Below are 25,080 nucleotides of genomic sequence, written 5' to 3'. Positions count from 1 at the left end.
TATCTCAATCATTTAAGCTTGCATACCAAAAGTTATCAAATCTGACATCTCAATCACTTAAGCGTGCATACCAAAACGTATCAAATCTGATATCTCAATCATTTAAGCTTGCATACAAAAACTTATCAGATTATCAAATCTGATATCTCAATCACTTAAGCATGCATACCAAAACTTATCAAATCTGATATCTCAATCATTTAAGCTTATTTTCCAAAACTTATCAAATCTGATATCTCAATCACTTAAGTTTGCATACCAAAACTTATCAAATCTGATATCTCAATCATTTAAGCTTGCAAACCAAAACTTATCAAATCTGATATCTCAATCATTTAAGCTTATTTTCCAAAACTTATCAAATCTGATATCTCAATCATTTAAGCTTGCATACCAAAAGTTATCAAATCTGACATCTCAATCACTTAAGCGTGCATACCAAAACGTATCAAATCTGATATCTCAATCATTTAAGCTTGCATACAAAAACTTATCAGATTATCAAATCTGATATCTCAATCACTTAAGCATGCATACCAAAACTTATCAAATCTGATATCTCAATCATTTAAGCTTATTTTCCAAAACTTATCAAATCTGATATCTCAATCACTTAAGTTTGCATACCAAAAGTTATCAAATCTGATATCTCAATCATTTAAGCTTGCATACCAAAACTTGTCAAATCTGATATCTCAATCACTTAAGCTTGCATACAAAAACTTATCAAATCTGATATCTCAATCATTTAAGCTTATTTTCCAAAACTTATCAAATCTGATATCTCAATCATTTAAGCTTATTTTCCAAAACTTATCAAAATTGATATCTCAATCATTTAAGCTAGCATACCAAAAGTTATCAAATCTGATATCTCAATCACTTAAGCGTGCATACCAAAATGTATCAAATCTGATATCTCAATCACTTAAACGTGCATACCAAAATGTATCAAATCTGACATCTCAATCATTTAAGCTTGCATACCAAAACTTATCTAATCTGATATCTCAATCATTTAAGCGTGCGTACCAAAACGTATCAAATCTGATATCTCAATCACTTAAGCTTGCATACAAAAACTTATCAAATCTGATATCTCAATCATTTAAGCTTGCATACCAAAACTTATCAAATCTGATATCTCAATCACTTAAGCTTGCATACAAAAACTTATCAAATCTGATATCTCAATCATTTAAGCTTATTTTCCAAAACTTATCAAATCTGATATCTCAATCATTTAAGCTTATTTTCCAAAACTTATCAAATCTGATATCTCAATCATTTAAGCTTGCATACCAAAAGTTATCAAATCTGACATCTCAATCACTTAAGCGTGCATACCAAAACGTATCAAATCTGATATCTCAATCATTTAAGCTTGCATACAAAAACTTATCAGATTATCAAATCTGATATCTCAATCACTTAAGCATGCATACCAAAACTTATCAAATCTGATATCTCAATCATTTAAGCTTATTTTCCAAAACTTATCAAATCTGATATCTCAATCATTTAAGCTTATTTTCCAAAACTTATCAAAATTGATATCTCAATCATTTAAGCTAGCATACCAAAAGTTATCAAATCTGATATCTCAATCACTTAAGCGTGCATACCAAAATGTATCAAATCTGATATCTCAATCACTTAAACGTGCATACCAAAATGTATCAAATCTGACATCTCAATCATTTAAGCGTGCGTACCAAAACGTATCAAATCTGATATCTCAATCACTTAAGCTTGCATACAAAAACTTATCAAATCTGATATCTCAATCATTTAAGCTTGCATACCAAAACTTATCAAATCTGATATCTCAATCACTTAAGCTTGCATACAAAAACTTATCAAATCTGATATCTCAATCATTTAAGCTTATTTTCCAAAACTTATCAAATCTGATATCTCAATCATTTAAGCTTATTTTCCAAAACTTATCAAATCTGATATCTCAATCATTTAAGCTTGCATACCAAAAGTTATCAAATCTGACATCTCAATCACTTAAGCGTGCATACCAAAACGTATCAAATCTGATATCTCAATCATTTAAGCTTGCATACAAAAACTTATCAGATTATCAAATCTGATATCTCAATCACTTAAGCATGCATACCAAAACTTATCAAATCTGATATCTCAATCATTTAAGCTTATTTTCCAAAACTTATCAAATCTGATATCTCAATCACTTAAGTTTGCATACCAAAACTTATCAAATCTGATATCTCAATCATTTAAGCTTGCAAACCAAAACTTATCAAATCTGATATCTCAATCATTTAAGCTTATTTTCCAAAACTTATCAAATCTGATATCTCAATCATTTAAGCTTGCATACCAAAAGTTATCAAATCTGACATCTCAATCACTTAAGCGTGCATACCAAAACGTATCAAATCTGATATCTCAATCATTTAAGCTTGCATACAAAAACTTATCAGATTATCAAATCTGATATCTCAATCACTTAAGCATGCATACCAAAACTTATCAAATCTGATATCTCAATCATTTAAGCTTATTTTCCAAAACTTATCAAATCTGATATCTCAATCACTTAAGTTTGCATACCAAAACTTATCAAATCTGATATCTCAATCATTTAAGCTTGCAAACCAAAACTTATCAAATCTGATATCTCAATCATTTAAGCTTATTTTCCAAAACTTATCAAATCTGATATCTCAATCACTTAAGCCTGCATACCAAAACTTATCAAACAATTTAAGCTTGCATACCAAAACTTATCAAATCACTTAAGCTTGCATACCAAAGCTTATCAAAATCCAGTAAGAAATGAAGCTTCTGAAGTGTTAACAAAGTGCCAAGAGACAACAGACAACAGATGATTGACAATGGACAACAGACAAATGATGATGGACAAGGGACAACTTACAATTGATGATGGGCAATTAACAAGTGGCCATATTGCAATCTTGGTCTTTGGCAAGATGAGTTAAAAATTATAGAATTCATGTTGATAAAACTTGCTAATATTTAACTCAATTGTGATGGTATATTTATAAAGGAAAATCATTAATTTTTTATAGAAACTCAAATGTTACATAGTTGGAGATGCACTGTCAACAAATCAATCATAATACACAATCAGGTAATTATAAACCATTTCAATATTTGAAGGATAATTAATTGTGTTGTGTTAAATAATGTTATGAACTTGTGACTTTCCACAATTCTAACTGTACATCTTTAATCAAAATCATTATAGCATCACTTGTGTAGTTACAGGCCCAGCCTATCCAATGCATGATCACTTCTTTAAATCCATGGATCTCATTTGTTATACTAGTCGTTAGAGCGTCCGCCTCTGTAGTGGGAGGTCGTGGGTTCCATCCCTGATTGAGTCATACCAAAGACTTAAAAAAATGGCACTAACAGCTGCCTCGCTTGGTGCTCAGCATTAAAAAGTTAGTGTTAGGACTGGTTGGCCTGGTGTCAGGATAATGTGACTGGGTGGGACATCATGCTACATGTCTGTGGCATGATGCCCCAGCGCTAGACATCACTATAAACTGTCACAATGAAGACATCATAGTGATATGACTGAAAAATTGTTAAAGCTACATTAAAGATCCAAATCATATGCACACAGACTTATTTGTTATAGAACTTGTTAGAAATTTTGATAAAAATCGCACCAGAAATATGCCTTTCAACGTTCTAGTTCTAACAAGTTCAATCAATCTGATGCAAAACCACCACACCAAATTCATATGCACAGATCACCTCATATATATGCATAGATCACCACATTCATATGCACAGATCACCTCATTCATTTGCACAGATCACCTCATTCATATGCATAGATCACTACATTCATAAGATCACTATATTCATATGCACATATCACCTCATTCATATGCATAGATTACCTTATTCATATGCACATATCACCTCATTCATATGCATAGATTACCTCATTCATATGCACATATCACCTCATTCATATGCATAGATTACCTCATTCATATGTATATATCACCTCATTCATATGCACATATTACCTCATTCATATGAACATATCACCTCATTCATATGCATTGATTACCTCATTTATATGCATAGACCACCACATTCATATGCATAAGATCACCTCATTTGTATGCATAGATCACCTCATTCATATGCAATCACCTCATTCATATGCATAGATCACCTCATTCATATGCACATATCACCTCATTCATATGCATAGATTACCTCATTCATATGCACAGTCCACCACATTCATATGCATTGATCACCTCATTCATATGCATAGATCACCCCATTCATATACACAGATCACCACATCCACATGCATAGATCACTATATTCATAAGATCACTACATTCATATGCATAGATCACCACATTCATGTGCATAGACCATTATAAAATTCATCTGATATTTTAAGGTCAGCTCAAATTCCAGATCTAATCAAAATCACAAAAGAAATATGGCCTCCAGAGTGGTTACTAGATAGCTGATACATGCACAGAATAAGCTAAAATGATCAAACAACCAGACAAGATATAAACTTTAATACAAAATTTTAACAATGCTGAAGATGCTGCTGGAAAAAATACCTATTTATTACTGGCTATTGAAGCAGGTGTATAAACAAACAGCAAAATACCTTTCTTTTGTGGCACTTGGATCGGAATAATTTCATTCTTAAACAGCCCCTCCTTGGCTGCCTTCTGACTTAGCTGGTAACTCCTGACTGCATATTCATCCTGTTCTGCACGACTGATCTTGTACTTCTCCGCTGTGTTCTCTCCACACATGCCCTGATTACAAGTTAAGATATTTTTTAATAAAATCAAGATTTTCAGCTAAAAGATCTCACAATAAAAGTGCCTTCCCTTGGTCCCAGGTATTTTTTAACGGAACACCCCTTTTTCATTATTACAGTATATTAGAAACAAATACATGTTCAGCACATTTCAGGATTTAACCCTGATAAACTCTGCAATGATTTAAACTGATCTCAGTATGGTTGTGTAAAACAATACAACATTAGTATAGCAGTTTGTTGCACTTACATGACACTCCACAGGGTGTGTGTACAGTGGATTTTCTTCAATTTAATCGATTTGACTTTTGTGGCCTTCAACATAAAAATAAAACTTTGGCTGTAATTACTTAACACAACATGAGATGTCAAGCAGGAGTAATACACGGTATATGCCTGGACACAACATGAGATGTCAGGCAGTAGTAATACACGGTATATGCCTTGACACAACATGACATGTCAAGTGGTAGAAATACACCATATATGCCTTGACAGAACATGAGATGTCTTGTCAAGCAATAGTAATACACAGTATATGCCTTGACACAACATGAGATGTCAAGCAAGAGTAATATACAGTATATGCCTTGACACAACATGAGATGTTAAGTGGTAGTAATATTCTGTATGCACTGACACAACATGAGATGTCAAGCAAGAGTAATATACAGTATATGCTTTGACACAACATGAGATGTCAAGCAAGAGTAATACATGGTATATGCCTTGACACAACATGAGATGTTAAGTGGTAGTAATACACAGTATATGCCTTGACACAACATGAGATGTCAAGCAAGAGTAATACATGGTATATGCCTTGACACAACATGAGATGTCAAGCAATAGTAATACACAGTATATGCCTTGACACAACATGAGATGTTAAGTGGTGGTAATACACAGTATATGCCTTGACACAACATGAGATGTCAAGCAAGAGTAATACATGGTATATGCCTTGACACAACATGAGATGTCAAGCAATAGTAATACACAGTATATGCCTTGACACAACATGAGATGTCAAGCAATAGTAATACACAGTATATGCCATGACACAACATGAGATGTCAAGCAATAGTAATACACAGTATATGCCTTGACACAACATGAGATGTCAAGCAAGAGTAATACACGGTATATGCCTTGACACAACATGAGATGTTAAGTGGTAGTAATACACAGTATATGCCTTGACACAACATGAGATGTCAAGCAAGAGTAATACATGGTATATGCCTTGACACAACATGAGATGTCAAGCAATAGTAATACACAGTATATGCCTTGACACAACATGAGATGTCAAGCAATAGTAATACACAGTATATGCCATGACACAACATGAGATGTCAAGCAATAGTAATACACAGTATATGCCTTGACACAACATGAGATGTCAAGCAAGAGTAATACACAGTATATGCCTTGACACAACATGAGATGTTAAGTGGTAGTAATATTCTGTATGCACTGACTCAACATAAGATGCCAAGCAAGAGTAATATACAGTATATGCCTTGACACAACATGACATGTCAAGCAAGAGTAATACACAGTATATGCCTTGACACAACATGAGATGTTAGGCAAGAGTAATACACAGTATATGCCTTGACACAACATGAGATGTCAAGCAGCAGAAATACACCATATATGGCTTGACACAACATGAGATGTCTTGTCAAACAATAGTAATACACAGTATATGCCTTGACACAACATGAGATGTCAAGCAAGAGTAATATACAGTATATGCCTTGACACAACATGAGATGTTAAGTGGTAGTAATATTCTGTATGCACTGACACAACATGAGATGTCAAGCAAGAGTAATATACAGTATATGCCTTGACACAACATGAGATGTCAAGCAAGAGTAATACATGGTATATGCCTTGACACAACATGAGATGTTAAGTGGTAGTAATACACAGTATATGCCTTGACACAACATGAGATGTCTTGTCAAGCAATAGTAATACACAGTATATGCCTTGACACAACATGAGATGCCAAGCAAGAGTAATACACAGTATATGCCCTGACACAACATGAGATGTCAAGCAAGAGTAATACACCATATATGCCTTGACACAACATGAGATGCCAAGCAAGAGTAATACACAGTATATGCCTTGACACAACATGAGATGTTAAGTGGTAGTAATACACAGTATATGCCTTGACACAACATGAGATGTCAAGCAAGAGTAATACACAGTATATGCCTTGACACAACATGAGATGCCAAGCAAGAGTAATACATGCTATATGCCTTGACACAACATGAGATGTTAAGTGGTAGTAATACACAGTATATGCCTTGACACAACATGAGATGTCAAGCAAGAGTAATACACAGTATATGCCTTGACACAACATGAGATGCCAAGCAAGAGTAATACACAGTATATGCCCTGACACAACATGAGATGTCAAGCAAGAGTAATACACCATATATGCCTTGACACAACATGAGATGCCAAGCAAGAGTAATACACAGTATATGCCTTGACATGACATGAGATGTTAAGTGGTAGTAATACACAGTATATGCCTTGACACAACATGAGTTGTTAAGTGGTAGTAATACACTGTATGCATTCACACAACATCAAACATCAAGCAGTAGTAATACACAGTATATGCCTTGACACAACGTGAGTTGTTAAGTGGTAGCAATACACTGTATGCACCGACACAACATTAGATGTCAAACAGTAGTATTACATAGTATATGCCTTGACACAACATGAGATGTTAAGTGGTAGTAATACACTGCATGCCTTGACACAACATGAGATGTCAAGCTTTTTGTTGTTGTTGTGGGGTTTAACGCAATTTTTCAGCACACGATAGGCTATACATGGTGGCCAGTATTAATGGTGGAGGAAGAACCCGGAAAACCCCAGAAAGAACCACCGACCCACGAGAAGCTACTGGCAAGCTTTCTCACATGCCCACATTGGCTGAATCTTAGACTCGAACCGCCGCAGACAGAGGTGAGATGGCAGTGATCCGTAACGAAGAGCGCTTTAGACCACTCGGCCACTCGGGGCCCTGAGATGTCAAGCAGTAGTAATACACGGTATATGCCTTGACACAACATGAGCTGTCAAGCAGTAGAAATACACTGTATATTCCTTGACACAACATGAGATATCTCGTCAAGCAAGAGTAATACACAGTATATGCCTTGACACAACATCAGATGTCAAGCAATAGTAATACACAGTATATGCCTTGACATGACATGAGATGTTAAGTGGTAGTAATACATTGTATGCATTGACACAACATGAGATGTCAAGCAGTAGTACTACACTGTATGCCTTGACACAACTTGACATGTCAAACAGGAGTAATACAAGGTGTATGCCTTGACACGTGTTGAATATGTTCATTGTGTCAGGAACAGTAACATATCAGAAAGCTGTTCATAAAAAGAGGCTGCAATATTTTTTAGAGGACCAGTGCTTAAATTTTTACCCAAAGTATATCTCATCTATAAACTAACTTGGGAATTAAATAAAAATACAGGCAAAGACTGGACACTTGAATTAAACATGAATACAGGCAAAGACTGGACACATGGAATTAAATATGAATACAGGCAAAGACTGGACACTGGAAATTAAATATAAATACAGGCAAAGACTGGACACTGGGAATTAAATATGAATACAGTCAAAAACTGGTGACTGGGAATTAAATATGAATACAGGCAAAGACTGGAAACTGGGAATTAAATATGATTACAGGCAAAGACTGGACACTGGGAATTAAATATAAATACAGGCAAAGACTGGACACTGGGAATTAAATATAAATACAGGCAAAGACTTGATACTTACCATGTGAATTTTATCATATGCATCTGTAAGGCCATCATATACAACTGCATCCTGAAATACAGTGAAAAATGAAGTACAGTACTATTAACATAATTCTCATTAGTACACAAATTTTGGACATGTTGCTGCTGGAAAAAATATTTAAGAAGGATTCTGATGAAAAGTCAATGTTAATATGACTTTCCATCTAAACTGGAGTGGCGATATGATTTTCATGATGAGTGATGTGGTGGCAGATTGACACAATTTTTACTTACAATAATGCAGACACTAAATGAAATCTTCTGGTGAAACCGCATACTTCTATTACGTAGGGGGCACTCACCAGTTATTATGTACTTCTGAGAGAGTGACGTATATAAGGTGAAGTTGTTTGCATTTAAAACATGCACAATGGAGACATTGTTGGCATAACTTTATGCTACATTAATGTAATGTGGATGATATTTCTTTGGAAATTGTACTTTTGGAAATTGTACATGATCTGACCACACTGCTAACTAAAATGACTGATCCATTGTGCTAAAAAAATAAGCCTGAATTAGTCTTAAGTACACTATCCATAGCAGCTATTAAAATAGGGAAAATAAATTTTGCCACACTAGACAATACTAGCTTCTGAAAGTGCAATGAATGAATCATCAAATATATAAAATGTAAAAAAAAGTTATCAGCTCTTTTTTATACAAATTACCTCAGAAATTCAAGAAGTACAAATGACCAAGCGGCGCTAGCACTTTTTTGAAAGTTGCACATCTGGAGTAAGGCCAAGCTGTATACTATATAACCCATATTACAGCCATCAATCATACACCAAAATAAAGGGAATTAAAGGTTCTTTGAATTACACCTAAGATATACAAGGTCTTTTGTAAATAGCCAGTATAACCAGTGTGGAAACCCCATGTCGATCTGACTATCCATTTAGGCAGAGAAGCAATAACAAGATTTTCAAGATGGCTGTCAAGGTAGCCATACTGGATGTCAGATTGGCACCATTTTCATTTAGGACCATCTAGTCATGATAAAAAATATTTACTGAAAACCGCTTGTCGATATGACCATCTACTCAGGAGGTGTAGAAATAAGATTTTCAAGATGGCTGTGGTGGAGGCCATAGTGGATATCTCAGTAGCACAAATTTCATTGAATGACCAACCAGACCTTGGAAAAAATGTGTGTGTAAAGTTTAAAGTCAGTCCTCCATGTAGTTGCAGAGGAATAGTGATAACAAACTTGTGCTAACTGATGGACAACAGTGCATCCTGTAAGTTATCTTAGTCTATTTCCAATTAGAACTAAAATTCTTGTATGTACAAACCTGACAATAGTAGCCACCCCTGGAAAAAAGCCAAGCTTGCCTTTCTAGACAGATGACCTCTTTATGCAGGTTCACATTTTTCAAACTTGGTTTTTGAACAAGTACCATGCCCCAAATAACAGCATAATTAGTAATGTTACTAACAAGTACCATGCCCCAAATAACAGCATAATTAGTAATGTTACTAACAAGTACCATGCCCCAAATAACAGCATAATTAGTAATGTTACTAACAAGTACCATGCCCCAAATAACAGCATAATTAGTAATGTTACTAACAAGTACCATGCCCCAAATAACAGCACAATTAGTAATGTTAATAACAAGTACCATGCCCCAAATAACAGCACAATTAGTAATGTTACTAACAAGTACCATGCCCCAAATAACAGCACAATTAGTAATGTTACTAACAAGTACCATGCCCTAAATAACAGTATAATTAGTAATGTTACTAACAAGTACCATGCCCCAAATAACAGCATAATTAGTAATGTTGCTAACAAGTACCATGCCCCAAATAACAGCATAATTAGTAATGTTACTAACAAGTACCATGCCCCAAATAACAGCATAATTAGTAATGTTACTAACAAGTACCATGCCCCAAATAACAGCATAATTAGTAATGTTACTAACAAGTACCATGCCCCAAATAACAGCACAATTAGTACTGTTACTAACAGTTGTAATAGCAGTAGTAGCAGTACAAGTGGTATCAATTCAACAAAATTATAAAATACATGGATAACTTGTCCTCTTGGAAAGTTATGTTTTACACAAGATTATCATATCCAACTCACTTTAATCCATTCTATGAATTAAAAAACCTCTGATACTTAAGAAATAAAATTATCACTGATTTTTGCATTCATTACATAAAGCTCATTTCACTCCTAATTATAAAAGATTGTACAACAGATGACTGACTCTCTGTTTGACCACATTCAATGTGAAACAGATGACTGACTCTTTGTTTGACCATATTCAATGTGAAACAGATGACTGACTCTTTGTTTGACCACATTCAATGTGAAACAGATGACTGACTCTTTGTTTGACCACATTCAAAACAATGTTATGGGTTAAATAGCTGCTCACCTTGCCAAGGTCAAAAGAGCTGCCTTTTGATGTGGTCCAACATTCTGGTGAAGGCTAAGACTGAGGGTGAATGGAGGGGTGGGGAATTGGTATACTGAGCCATGGTATGTGAAGCCGTTATGTGCATGATGCCATATGAATTGTTATATGGAAGCATGGAATGGACAGGTCAAGACTGTGTATTCATCATATCACACTTAAAAATGGATGGACCTTGTTAACTTCTTGAATTTTGGAGCAAAACTTAACTAATACAGGTTTTCCAAGCCAATAAGAGTCAACTGTACATGTTTTCCAAGCCAGAAAGAGTCGACTGTAAACATTTTTCTGGTCAGTAAGAGTCTACTATGCATGTTTTCCAAGCCAGTAAGAGTCCATTGAACAAGTTTTCTAACTTAGTAAGAGTCTTTTGCACAAGTTTTCCAAGCAAGTAAGAGTCTGCTGTAGACGTTTTCCATACTAAAAACAGTCTGTTGCACAAGTTTTCCATGCCATTAAGAGTCTACTGCAAGCCTTCAAAACAAGTAAAAGTCTATTGCACATGTTTCCCAAGCTAGTAAAAGTCTACTGAACAAGTTTTCCAAGCCAGTAACAGTCTGTTGTACAAGTTTTCCAAGCCAGTAACAGTCTGTTGTAAAAGTTTTCCAAGCTAGTAAGTCTGTTATATGGGTTGTCCAAGTCAGAAAGGATCTGCTGTACAAGTTTTCCAAGCCAGTAAGGAGCTGTTGTACAAGTTTTCCAAGTCAATAAGGATCTGTTGTACAAGTTTTCCAAGCCAGTAAGGATCTGTTGTACAAGTTTTCCAAGCCAGTAAGGATCTGTTGTACAAGTCTTCCAAGCCAGTAAGGATCTGTTGTACAAGTTTTCCAAGCCAATAAGAGTCTGTTGTATGAGTTTACCTAGGTAGTAAGAGTCTGTTTTACAAGTTTTACAAGCTAACAAGAGTCTGTTTTACAAGTTTTCCAAGCCAGCAAGAGTTCATTGTACAAGTTTTCCAAGCTAATAAGAGTCTGTTGTACAAGTTTTCCAAGCCAATAAGAGTCTGTTGTGTGAGCTTACCTAGCTAGTAAGAGTCTGTTTTACAAGTTTTACAAGCTAATAAGAGTTCGTTTTACAAGTTTTCCAAGCCAGCAAGAGTTCATTGTACAAGTTTTCCAAGCCAGCAAGAGTCTGTTGTACAAGATTTCCAACAAGCCTGTAAGAGTCTGTTGTACAAATTTTCCAAGTTAGAAGAGTCTACTGTACAAGTTTTCTAAGCCAGTAAGAGTCTGTAGTACAAGTTTTCCAAATCAGTAAGAGTCTGTTGTACAAGTTTTCCAAGTCAGTAAGGGTATATTGTACAAGTTTTCCATGCCAGTAAGAGTCTACAGTACAAGTTTTCCAAGCCAGTAAGAGTCTGTTGTACACGTTTTCCAAGCCAGTAAGAGTCTACAGTACAAGTTTTCCAAGTCAGTAAGGGTCTATAGTACAAGTTTTCCAAGTCAGTAAGAGTCTGTTGCACAAGTTTTCCATTTCAGTAAGAGTCTACAGTACAAGTTTTCCAAGCCAGTAAGAGTCTACAGTACAAGTTTTCCAAGTCAGTAAGGGTCTATAGTACAAGTTTTCTAAGTCAGTAAGGGTCTATAGTACAAGTTTTCCAAGTCAGTAAGAGTCTGTTGTTCAAGTTTTCCATGCCAGTAAGAGTCTGTAGTACAAGTTTTCCATGCCAGTAAGAGTCTGTTGTACAAGTTTTCCATGCCAGTAAGAGTCTACAGTACAAGTTTTCCAAGTCAATAAGAGTCTGTTGTTCAAGTTTTCCATGCCAGTAAGATTCTGTAGTACAAGTTTTCCATGCCAGTAAGAGTCTATAGTACAAGTTTTCCAAGCCAGTAAGAGTCTACAGTACAAGTTTTCCATGCCAGTAAGAGTCTACAGTACAAGTTTTCCATGCCAGTAAGAGTCTACAGTACAAGTTTTCCAAGTCAGTTAAGAGTCTGTTGTTCAAGTTTTCCATGCCAGTAAGATTCTGTAGTACAAGTTTTCCATGCCAGTAAGAGTCTATAGTACTATAGTACAAGTTTTCCAAGCCAGTAAGAGTCTGTTGTACAAGTTTTCCATGCCAGTAAGAGTCTATAGTGCAAGTTTTCCATGCCAGTAAGAGTCTGTTGTACAAGTTTTCCATGCCAGTAAGAGTCTACAGTACAAGTTTTCCAAGTCAGTAAGAGTCTGTTGTTCAAGTTTTCCATGCCAGTAAGAGTCTACAGTACAAGTTTTCCATGCCAGTAAGAGTCTATAGTACAAATTTTCCAAGCCAGTACAAGTCTACAGTACAAGTTTTCCAAGTCAGTAAGGGTCTATAGTACATGTTTTCCAAGTCAGTAAGAGTCTGTTGTTCAAGTTTTCCATGCCATTAAGAGTCTGTAGTACAAGTTTTCCAAATCAGTAAGAGTCTGTTGTACAAGTTTTCCAAGTCAGTAAAGGTATATTGTACAAGTTTTCCATGCCAGTAACAGTCTACAGTACAAGTTTTCCAAGCCAGTAAGAGTCTGTTGTACAAGTTTTCCAAGTCAGTAAGGGTATGTTGTTCAAGTTTTCCAAGTCAGTAAGGGTATGTTGTTCAAGTTTTCCAAGTTAGTAAGGGTATTTTGTTCAAGTTTTCCAAGTCAGTAAGAGTCTGTTGTTCAAGTTTTCCAAGCCAGTAAGGGTATGTTGTTCAAGTTTTCCAAGCCAGTAAGGGTATGTTGTTCAAGTTTTCCATGCCAGTAAGAGTCTGTTGTTCAAGTTTTCCATGCCAGTAAGAGTCTATTGCAAAAGTCAGTGAGAATCTGTTATATATGTTTTCCTGTCCAGTATGAGTCTTTTTGTTCTTTCAGAATTGTAGTACAATCAGTGTATACAAAATTTAACTCATCCACACATGGGGCCATTGATGGCTGATTGATCTAAAACACTTACCTTTACCAATCACTGCCATCTTACCTCTGTCCGCATGAGCTCAAGTCTCGGGTTCGGTCAATGTGGGTATATGAGAAAGCTGCCAGTAGCTTCCTGTTGGTCTTCTTCCTCCACCAGTTATACTGGCCACCATGTATAGCCTATCTTGTGCTAAGAAATGGTATGAATCCCATGACAATAACGACAACTCATTCAATGTAGAGCTCTCAGCTGAAACTGGGTAGAAGAAAATGATCCTATTTCTTGTAATCAAATCCAAGCAAATCTGACTGACATGTGATTTACTAGTTCATTGCATGTCAAGAGGATGTTGTTTGGGATTGGCTATCTTGTCCACAAAAGTGATGAGTGCGTGACCACATTTTTTCCTTTCGGTCAAGATTTTAGTATCTTGGTCCCTATTTCGGATAAGTGACAAACTTACCTTCATATCTGCCAAGCCCAATATGTCAGCTTGATTGTTTAATATTTTGACCACATTGTTTTAAATCCTGCATAATGAGATCTATCTCTTGAAACAAGTCCTGATCCAAAGAACCAGAACAATTTTTACCCAATCATTCATGTCTCTTTCTTTCTTTGGCTGGAATGTTGTATAATACGTAGAAAATCTACTTTAACTGGCATAAAATGAATATTGTAAAACAGAAAGAAAAACTTTATTACCTCATAAATGGAACATTGTAAAATATATGGAAAATCTACATTACCTGACAGAACAAGAATATTTAGTTTTCATTCCTTTTTACAAATACCTTGCATGCATGTTTTTGAAAAATGACTACATCACACCCTTGGAACAAGAGTAGACATACAACGTCATCATGTGGGTTGAATTGGTTAACAGGTCAATAACAGAAGAGCCTTTAGAATTGAAAACTAATTAATGAAATAATTACCATATATAATTAAGTAAAACATACTCTAAATTGTGAACAGTATACACCACTCCCTCGATAACTCATGCCCTAACTCGCGAACCCGCTTATTACATGGAGCTAGACATGGATCCCATTTTTTAACAACCATGTCCACGAGAGTTTCTCTGAGAACCTAATTAAGTGCTGACCGTGTTTTGTTAATTGACTTATGGAAGTATTTGCTGTATTGTTGCATTGAATTAAAAGCTGGTCTCTATTGTATTATCATGTTAATTATGTCTTTTGAATCAAATAAAGGAGGTGGAATAAAAGAAAAGTTGAAAGGCAAGCAAATCCTATAAATATTAAAAATCAAGTGGCCCCGGTTGTATGTCAGGTGAACTCTATTTGATCAAACACATATAAATGTTATTGTGTATGTAACATAAACTACCTTAAATTAACTGACTCTTTCATAACTGTGATCAAAGATAACAAGGCAGCCAAGCGAAATGAATACGTCATAAAATAAAGAGCTTGATTTCACAGATACGGACCATCGTGGGCAAGCGAGTTTCAGAGAATTCTTGAACTGGCACTTACAAATATCCTCAAGGATGATAAGAAGTTTCATTATTACTTCTAATGAAATCACGATATCAATATTGTACTAATTAAAAAATACAAAAATTGAGTTTCAACACAGACAATTGTCTCACGAAATAAATGTTGCGTGTTTTTGCAAAAAAGGAATCTTGTATGGTGGTGTATCATCAGTTAGTTGAGTTTCCTGTACTGAGGACTCCCGATTTGGCAGGATAATAATTAAACACTGCTACAGGAACCAGACTCATCAAGGAAACAAAAAGCAGTGACATAATACACATATTTTTTTCATGTACACATGATGATTGTTGAAACCAGTTGGAACAATCTTTCATGTGTTGGACATTTTGAAAATAAAAGTTATTTAAAAAGAATAATGAATAACTTCATTAGAAGAAGCACGTTATTAAAAATTATTATCAACGTGATTGTAAAATGAGGATTCAGTCAATCATCAGCCCAGTTCCCTAACGCCCTTCTCCCCCCACAGTTTTCTCGATGTCAAAGCAATTTTTTTCAATTTTTGGAGGTCCCTCAGTAACTCGCACCTCGCTTATAGTGTGGTCTATGTTTGTGGACCCTGTTGGGCGCGAGTTATCGAGGGAGAGGTGTACATTGAAATCTGCTGTCTACGGCAATATTGTGAGTACAGATCCTGATCCATCTATTCCTTACATAGTGACAGATCTGAGTATAAACTGTTCCGAGTTGGGTGTGCATTATACACACATAAATATGATGCAAATATTCAACAAGTTCAAGACTAGATTACCAAAAGTTCTATTTTTCCATAAGGTGTCTGGCCTCTCTTCATGTAGTAGGGAGCATTGGACATACTCTCCATTCCACCAGCAACCATCACATCCTATGGGAGGAAGAAAAGATGCACAAAATCAACAAACTGTTGAGACCACAACCATGCTTATAAATTTCAGAGCTGAAAAATGGTGGTATTTAATTGATACATAATATATGAAATGAAAGTTAACCCCTAAAATAGTACAGCTGTCATCTGTTATAATGCCTTTCAATATAACGAGGTAATACCCTAGACCTCAAGTATCCTTTCTTTTAATGCCCTTCAATATAACAAGATAACACTGCTGACCTCAGGTATCCTTTCTTATAATGCTCTTCAATATAATGAGGTAACACCTTAGACCTCTGGTATCCTTTCTTATAAATCCCTTCATTTAGTACAGCTATCATCTGTTATAATAACCTTCAATATAATGAGGTAACACCCTAGACCTCAGGTATTGTTTCTTATAATGCCATTCAATTAGCACAGCTATAATCTATTATAATGCCCTTCAATATAATGAAGTAACACCTCAGACCTCAGGTATCCTTTCCTATAATAGCCTTCAATATAACAAGACAATACCCTAGACCTCAGATATCCTTTCTTATAATTCCTTCAATATAACAAGGTAACATCCTAGACCTTGGGTATCCTTTCTTGTAATGACTTAAATATAATGAGGTAATGCCCTAGACCTCAGATATCCTTTTTTACAATGCCCTTCAATATAATAAGGTAACACCCTAGACCTTAGGTATCCTTTCTTATAATGCCTTCAATATAACAAGGTAACATCCTAGACCTTAGGCATCCTTTCTTATAATGCCTTCAATATAACAAGGTAACACCCTAGACCTTAGGTATCCTTTCTTGTAATGACTTAAATATAACAAGGTAACACCCTAGACCTTAGGTATCCTTTCTTATAATGCCCTTCAATATAACGAGGTAATACCCTAGACCTCGGGTATCCTTTCTCATAATGCCCTTCAGTATAAAACAGTGATGCCATGGATCCCCACAAAACTTGATACTTTATTAAAACAAGTGTCCCAAGTGGGTTTGAGATTGCTCATCTTCCTAATATCTACTTAACAGTCAAATGCAAGAGCAGTTGGTCAAGAAATCTGAATCAGTGGGAAGCTTTCTGTTGAAATTTTGTCCATATGATTGCATACGTAATTGCTGTTGTTGGTTTAATGTCATTTTTTTTCAGCAAAGAAAGGGCGATACATGGCAGCCAGTATAAAGGGTGGAGGAAGAACCTGGGAAAACTCCAGTAAGAACCATCAATTGGCATCATTTGAAAGTCCTTCATGTCATAACATTGTTTGTCAAATTTGGTCAAATTCTGTTGAGCAGTTTTTGTGAATGGAAAATGCATGAAGGAGATGTCTTACAGGCAGGATTTCAAGAACTCTGTATAGTTATTACAAGCCTCTAATATATATGTCAGGCAGCTACAATAGCTCAGTTGGATGCACAATCCAAGGATCACAGGTTCTATACCTACCCAGGCAAGCCCAAGTTGGCTGCCTTGGCATTTCCATGGGAAAGGCACCTAGCTCCCATTTCCTCAGCATTGTAAACCAATAATGTCTTAAAAGTGCTGTTAAAACAAAAAATAATGTGTATGTGCGAGTCTTTTGTTTTTAGCCAAATTAAGAAATATAACTTGTATTTTCCTCAACATTAATTCTGAGAAAAACTTATCTATAAACACTTTGGTAAGACATTCTGAATGATGGGTAAATATTAAAAATATGGACCCTAATACTTGATACCTTTTTTATTTTATGTTTGGATTTTATTGACTGAAATGGGAGAGGGGGCTAATACTGGGGATAGGAGGTCCTCAACATGAACAGTTGAAAATTAAGTACCTGCTGACTTTCAACCAGCAAAATTCATTAAGACTTGCCTACTGGTCTACTCTTAAAATTGCTGGTTTCTGGACACCAAGTATAAGGCAGTTTCAAACACTGTCCATACAAAAAAGGTTTCAATCAATTAGCGAAAAAAATTCAGTGCCACAACTTCCAGCAAAAAAAGATTTATCACTTAGTTATGACTTATTCTTAAGTTGTTTTAGTTAAGTATTGTACAAAACAGTGAAACGGCTATTAATATAAACCTAATCTGATTCATAAGAGTATCACACATGACACATAACAAGAGTACCACATGGCAACCACACATGACACATAATAAGAGTACCACACATAGCACATAAGAGTACCACAATTGATGTATTGACATACTTTCTATGTACAGAAATGATTCCAACAGACTTGTAGATTAATTTTCACTCATTTATGATGTTTAACTGGTCTAAAATTTCTCAAGAACTGAATTCTTTTTGGTTATTCTTGTGCAAAGGCATGGTTTGAAAATTCTCTTGCCAAACTCAAAATGAAAAGTGAAATATTCTGGCAGCTTATCAACTTTTCCAATCACTCAATGATTCATGGATGACAGGTATTTCTCTCTACTGTAAAGGATGTTCTTTTGCAAACAATGCCAACTTCATCCACCGAAAATATGATTTTAAACCATAAGTTTGTTTTCCATTTTGTGTTGATCAAATTCATACAAGCACTTTGCTTTCCTTCTTCAATAATAATATAAGCTTAGATGAAGAACATACTTTACTGCACGCTTCTGGTCTAGTTTTGTTTTAAAGTACATCAACATAAGTAGGTCACTAAGTGCAGAGGAAATTAGAATAAACTGCATTGCTCTAGGAATCACTACAGAAGACTCTGATTTAACCAAAGGAAGGATTCAAATTTGTACACTTTCAGTCGAAAGTCTGGCATACCAACTCTATTTTATAATTACTTACAATGAGTGTCAGAAAGGTCACTGAATATTTTCCAGAAAAGAAACCTCCCACCTGTTAATATTGTCAACCTTTACATTTATATAATAGCAGTGACCCCAAGTATCAGGGCCAGTCTAAGTGTCAACTTTTACACTTATATAATAGCAGTGATCCCAGGTATCAGGGTCAGTCTAAGTGTCAACTTTTACACTTATATAATAGCAGTGATCCCAGGTATCAGGGTCAGTCTAAGTGTCAACTTTTACATTTATATAATAGCAGTGACCCCAGGTATCAAGGTCAGTCTAAGTGTCAACTTTTACATTTATATAATAGCAGTGACCCCAGGTATCAGGGTCAGTAGAATTGTCAACTTTTACATTTATATAATAGCAGTGACCCCAGGTATCAGGGTCAGTATAAGTGTCAACTTTTACATTTATATAATAGCAGTGACCCCAGGTATCAGGGTCAGTACAAAGTAATTATCTTTACAGGGTACTCCCACATCTCACCCCTGTCTGCACGAGTTCAAGTATCGGCTCAATCAATGTGGGTATGTAAGAAACCCTGATAGTAGCTTCTGGTGGGTCCATGATTCTCCTGGGTTCTTCATCATTCAAAAAATATAATGACTGCCATGTATGGCCTACCATGTTTCAAAAAATGGATCTAAACCCCACAAAAAATGTATAATAGCTGATTTTTTCTGGGCAAATGAAATTGTTAAGTACTTGCCTCACCAGGCAAGTGAATATTTATGGATTTTTCTGGGCAATTTAAAATTTTAAGTACTTGCCTCACTAGGCAAGTGGATATTATTGGATTTTCAACCCTAAAAGAGAAACATAAGTACTAACATATTTTCTTAAAATCAGTTCTAGAGAAATTCAGGTACTGTCCTGAAAGGAATGCAGTGGTTAAACATATTTTCTGTAATGATGACTTGAATTTCAAACTACTTACACCCAAATTGATAGGGCTCTTTCTATGGTACAAGAATTATAATACATTGGTTGTTAAAATTGGTTGAAGACATGAAGTACTGACCTGAAATAAAATGCAAAACAAGACTATTTTTATTAACAGTGACCTTGACCTTGATAGTTCACACTCCCAAATCAACAAAGGTCTTTCATGGACAGAGAAGAATGCATGTATACAAGTTTAAAATGCATTGTGTATTGCTTAAGTTATTGTCTAGAAATCAAATGCAATGAGAAAATGAATTTTCAGTAAATGAGCTTGGAGTTACGGAACTGCTCATGCAACTAAGATTAATAAATGCACTAAACTGAATTCTGTTATCCTTAAATGTAAGTTATCTGCCACAAATAATACATAGGCAACATCTAATTTTCAAGTCACCTTGACCTTGATGTTACTGGTTTTCCAGTCAAAGAAAAATGTGTACACTATACTGCATTGAAATATCTTAACTAGAACCTGTTATCATCCACATATAGGAAATTTTTTTTTTTAGCAACAGTGACCTTGACCTTGGAGTTATTGGCATCAAAATCAACAGGGCTCTCTCAAGGATTCCAAAAATGAACCTAGTCCAGTGAATAAGAAGCTGTAGACCAAGTTTTGAAACCTCAAATTCCAGGACAAGAAACTGGTGCTCTTGAAGGCAGAGGCTCTGGTCTAAGGGCTTAGGGAAAAATATGTACAACATTGCAATGAATTCTATATACTAGAACCTGAATTATCTTCCAGAAATTAAACACAAATGGCAAAATGCAACAGTGACCTTGGTCATGGAGTTACTGAGTTTAGGCTATAGGAACACAAATACCAATCTTGGTTGAAATTTATTCACTAGAATTTAAGTCATCATCTGGAAATGAAAATGCATTGACACTATCTATTTTTAGTACCAGTGACCTTGACCTTGGAGCTACTGACACCCAACTCAACTGAGGTTGACCAGGGGCTAAGGGGAAAACAGATACCAAGTTGGAGTTAATTCTGTTCACTAGAATTGTCTTATCATCTAGACATAATCTCTATATTTAGCAACAGCAACTTTGACCTCTGAGCTACTGATCCCAGAATCATAAGGGTTCTTTGTTGGACTAAAGTGGATATATCTACCAAGTTCTGTTAAAATCTATCAAGCAGAACTTGGGCTATTTTCTGAAAATGACAAAGGCAAGATCATTATTTAGCAACAACAACCTTAACGCTGGAACTAAAAACCCCAAAATCAACAGGATTCTTCCTTGAGCTAAGGGAAAAGAATTTAACACGTTCTACTGAAATCTATTAACTAGAACTTAACATCTGGAAACCAAAATGGACATGTACCCACCTACATAGATGGATGAGAGTAAACTAAAATACCCTTCAACTTCTGTTGGATGGTTATAAAATGTAACACTATTCTACTTACAATATTGACATGCTATGTTGAGCTACTATGAAAATTTGGTATGTATTCATAACTGGTACAAATCTGAGTAAAGTTACTCAAATTTCACCACCAATTAGAAAAAAGCAAGTCAATCAACAAAGATATTTTCGAAATTTCATTCATTCAGGTAAAAAAAATGTTATATGAGTCAATGAACAAAGAGATTTTAGAAATTTCATTCATTCATTCAGGCAGTAAAAATGTTATATGAGTCAATGAACAAAGAGATTTTAGAAATTTCATTCATTCATTCAGGCAATACAAATGTTCTAGAAGACAAATGTACAACTGATTATTAATCACCCAATCATCAGACTGCAGTAAATATGAAAGAAAAAACTTTGCAGAATATTTTTTTAAAAAATTGCAGCTTTATTATTCAATATATTTGATTATGATAACAAAGCAGCTTCTTATTAACAAGAAAGAGAGGAAAAGTAAAATGGGATGATAATAAAGGGAGATAACTGTGTACCTGATGTCCACACATCAAGCTCTGTGCTGCCAGCATTATGGACTTCATACCAGAGGCACACACCTTGTTTATGGTTGTGGTTGGAGTCTCCTTAGGCAAACCTGATTGTAAGAATGTATTCAACATGGATATAGCATATTAATATTGCACACTTTTGGAAGGCATGCACAGACTAGAACAATTTAGGTGTTTTCACTGCCATCCATGCAAGGAATAAAACTGTCATAAATTTTAATCTGCTCTGAATTCAATGTTCCATGAAATAGATATATGGACAGAAATAAAGATAAGGCACATAACAGATACAAAATTGCACTTGTGTTTTATATATTTAGGGGAAGGAGCACAGTTGATATGGTATATAAATGTTATTTTCACAGACTTGGAACAAAAAAATGTTGTAGTTTTGTCTGCCTGCATGTAAGTATGCATGCTTGAATGCATGTATGTATGTACAAATTAAGGTCTGTTATTATTTCACCATCTTTTGAATAACTTCAATTACAATTTTCTTTATTAACTAAAATATTAAGTGGTCAAATACTGTACGAAAGAGTAGATATCTGGTAACTAATCAACTGTGTAATGTCCACGTACCTGCTCCCAGTGTGGCTTGCCTGCAAGGTGCCTGTCCCTCACTGCCCTGCAGCACATTGCCCATGTACACTTCATTGACAGCCTTTGGTTCAATACCTGTAAAACCAATTTTTGAAGTAAAATATGTTTCTTTAATGATACTTACCTGAAAATAATACATTTCATGGATTGGTGCCAAATCCCATCATTTATCAAGCTGTGTGTGTGTGTGTGTATATATGGTTGAATTCCTGTAGAAACAGCCATGTAACGTTTCGCAAACATAACTGTTTTTCTGTTTTATTTGTTTGTTTTTGCCTTTGAAAACGACTCATTAAAGAGTCAAAAGTGCTCAGGCTAGCTAGATACTAGTTTCGCACTGTTCATTGTCAGTTTATTGCATTTATCTTAACCAATCCCTGACACACGTTATCCCTTGCTGGATCCAGTGCACTTGAAAGGCTTGTTATTTGCCATATGATTTGTGTTGTGTGTGTGTGTGTGTGTATATATATATATATATATATATATATATATATATATATTGCAGTGCTCTAACATTCATTTAAAGACTATATGGATATATAATAGCTGTACAGAATTACTATGAATTCATTTAAAGACATTTTGGGGTTAGAACAGTGATTCTTCTGTAATGCTGATTCATCATTACAATAGACAGTTGTTTGGAACACCTCTGGAACTCATTTGGATTACTCCAAACTTCTGAAAATGCTAGAACAGTCAGGACTCTAGGAATTCATTCAAAATACTATAACTTATTTTTAATTCTTCCACTTTGTATCTTAGGGAAATAAATTACATGTTTCAATTATAATTATACAAAACTTGCTGGTTTTACTCTTTCTTGTTACCTATTTGTTAAGACCATACAGTCATAACAGCTACTTTAGCAGAAGAGCATGCTCTTCCAAGGGTACAACTGAGGGGTACAAATGGTACAAATGAGGTGTACAACTGGTATAAGGGTACAACTGAGGGGTACAAATGGTACAAATGAGGGGTACAAATGGTACAACTGAGGGGATGGATTGAGAGGGAATGCCTGTATTATGATCTGGAAAGTATTATTGAAAATTGGTTTCTTTTTCAAATATGTTAGCCGACTTTATAATGTTAGGAAAACTGGTAAGAGGTGGATAGAGTTACATCCTCTTACCCCATAGTTTGCCCTAGATCTGGTCTCCTAAAATAAAATGCTTTGAGTCTCAAAGCAGAAATTGATGAAAACATGAAAATATCTTCAAGGGACAATTCCCTCAGATCCAGTAGAAAAAGAATGTCGTTAAAAAGCTGTTGAGAAACATGGAAAACTGCTGAGACAAGTCCTACCCTTTTGAGAAGAAAACTTTCAAATGCAGAACCTGACCTCTATCTCAGTCTTGAATACTGCTGGTCTGAGCAATTTCACTTGAATGCCATGCTGGTAGTGACGCCCCTGACCCCATGAGCCAAAATGTAAAGATACTTATTTGTTCTTTATAGGCAGAATGAACAACTCAAATCCTTCTCTCAATGGCAATGAAATCTCACCTTTCTGAATGGCAAGAGCAAGTGAAATCTCACCTTTCTGAATGGTTCAGTGCATTTCAGGTACCACATCAACAGACTGCCTTTGCAAAGAAGGTTCTTTTATAGAAAAATGGTTTTAAAATAAAAAACATTTCCCCTGTATGGAAGCCAGCTCTTGAAATGGGTCTGCTGAAAAAAATGGTTTCAAAATGAAAGACAGATTTCCCCTGGAGAGGCTCAAGTTTTTGGTAATGGGTCTATTGAAAATAATGGTTTCAAAATATTTCCCATGGATGGGCACCAGTTCTTGAAAGAACATCATGGGATAAAATGAACCACTGTGCTGGCACTGCAAAAAGTTCATGTCAACCAAAAAGGCTTGAACTTCACTCATTCTGCCTAATGAGGACAGTGTGAGGCTTTGGGCTGTGGGTTGTATTGGGAAGTGGTTAGTATTGGGCAGTGGTTTGTATTGGGCAGTTGTTTGTATGCTGACTTGTTCAACCACATCAAAACCTAAGTTCATTTTGGACATAGACCAAAGCCTTTAGTTGTGACAAGTTAAAACTGGCTAGAAGGTTAAAGAGGTCTTCATTCATGGTAAAACATGTCAGAAATCATTGAATATTAGCCTCTGACAGTGATGAGAGAGCCTTTGACAGTGATGAGAGCTAATTTGTTATCCTCAAAAAAAGACAAACATTGAAGTTAATAATTTGAGGTAGAGAGGCTTTAAATACAGTAATATTTCTGCTATCAATGCTGGAAGAAACATATATTTCTCCTCATAGACTTTCTGCTATCAATGCTGGAAGAAACCTCCATTTCTCCTCATAGACTTTCTGCTATCAATGCTGGAAGAAACATCTATTTCTCCTCATAGACTTTCTGCTATCAATGCTTTCTGCTATCAGTGCTGGAAGAAACCTCCATTTCACCTCACAGACTT

The 25,080-nt window shown here is 35.4% G+C and overlaps 1 protein-coding gene across 1 annotated transcript in view; it reads right to left on the bottom strand.

Moving 5' to 3' along the window:
- The window catches only part of LOC149785895 (acetyl-CoA acetyltransferase, mitochondrial-like), a 78,093-nt gene that overhangs the window by 19,601 nt on the left and 33,412 nt on the right, over positions 1-25,080 (bottom strand). The window contains exons 4-8 of the mRNA XM_089976104.1: positions 22,620-22,715; positions 22,023-22,123; positions 16,275-16,367; positions 8,681-8,731; positions 4,658-4,811 (exon numbers count right to left, since the gene is read on the bottom strand). Of these exons, the coding sequence (XP_089832230.1) occupies positions 4,658-4,811; positions 8,681-8,731; positions 16,275-16,367; positions 22,023-22,123; positions 22,620-22,715 (495 nt within the window). The remainder of the gene's footprint in view (positions 1-4,657; positions 4,812-8,680; positions 8,732-16,274; positions 16,368-22,022; positions 22,124-22,619; positions 22,716-25,080) is intronic.

Source organism: Sinohyriopsis cumingii, chromosome 12 (assembly GCF_028554795.1).
Source record: "Sinohyriopsis cumingii isolate HCF-2022 chromosome 12, ASM2855479v2, whole genome shotgun sequence".
Classification (NCBI taxonomy): Eukaryota; Metazoa; Mollusca; class Bivalvia; order Unionida; family Unionidae; genus Sinohyriopsis; species Sinohyriopsis cumingii.
This window is presented reverse-complemented; position numbering and strand designations above follow the sequence as displayed.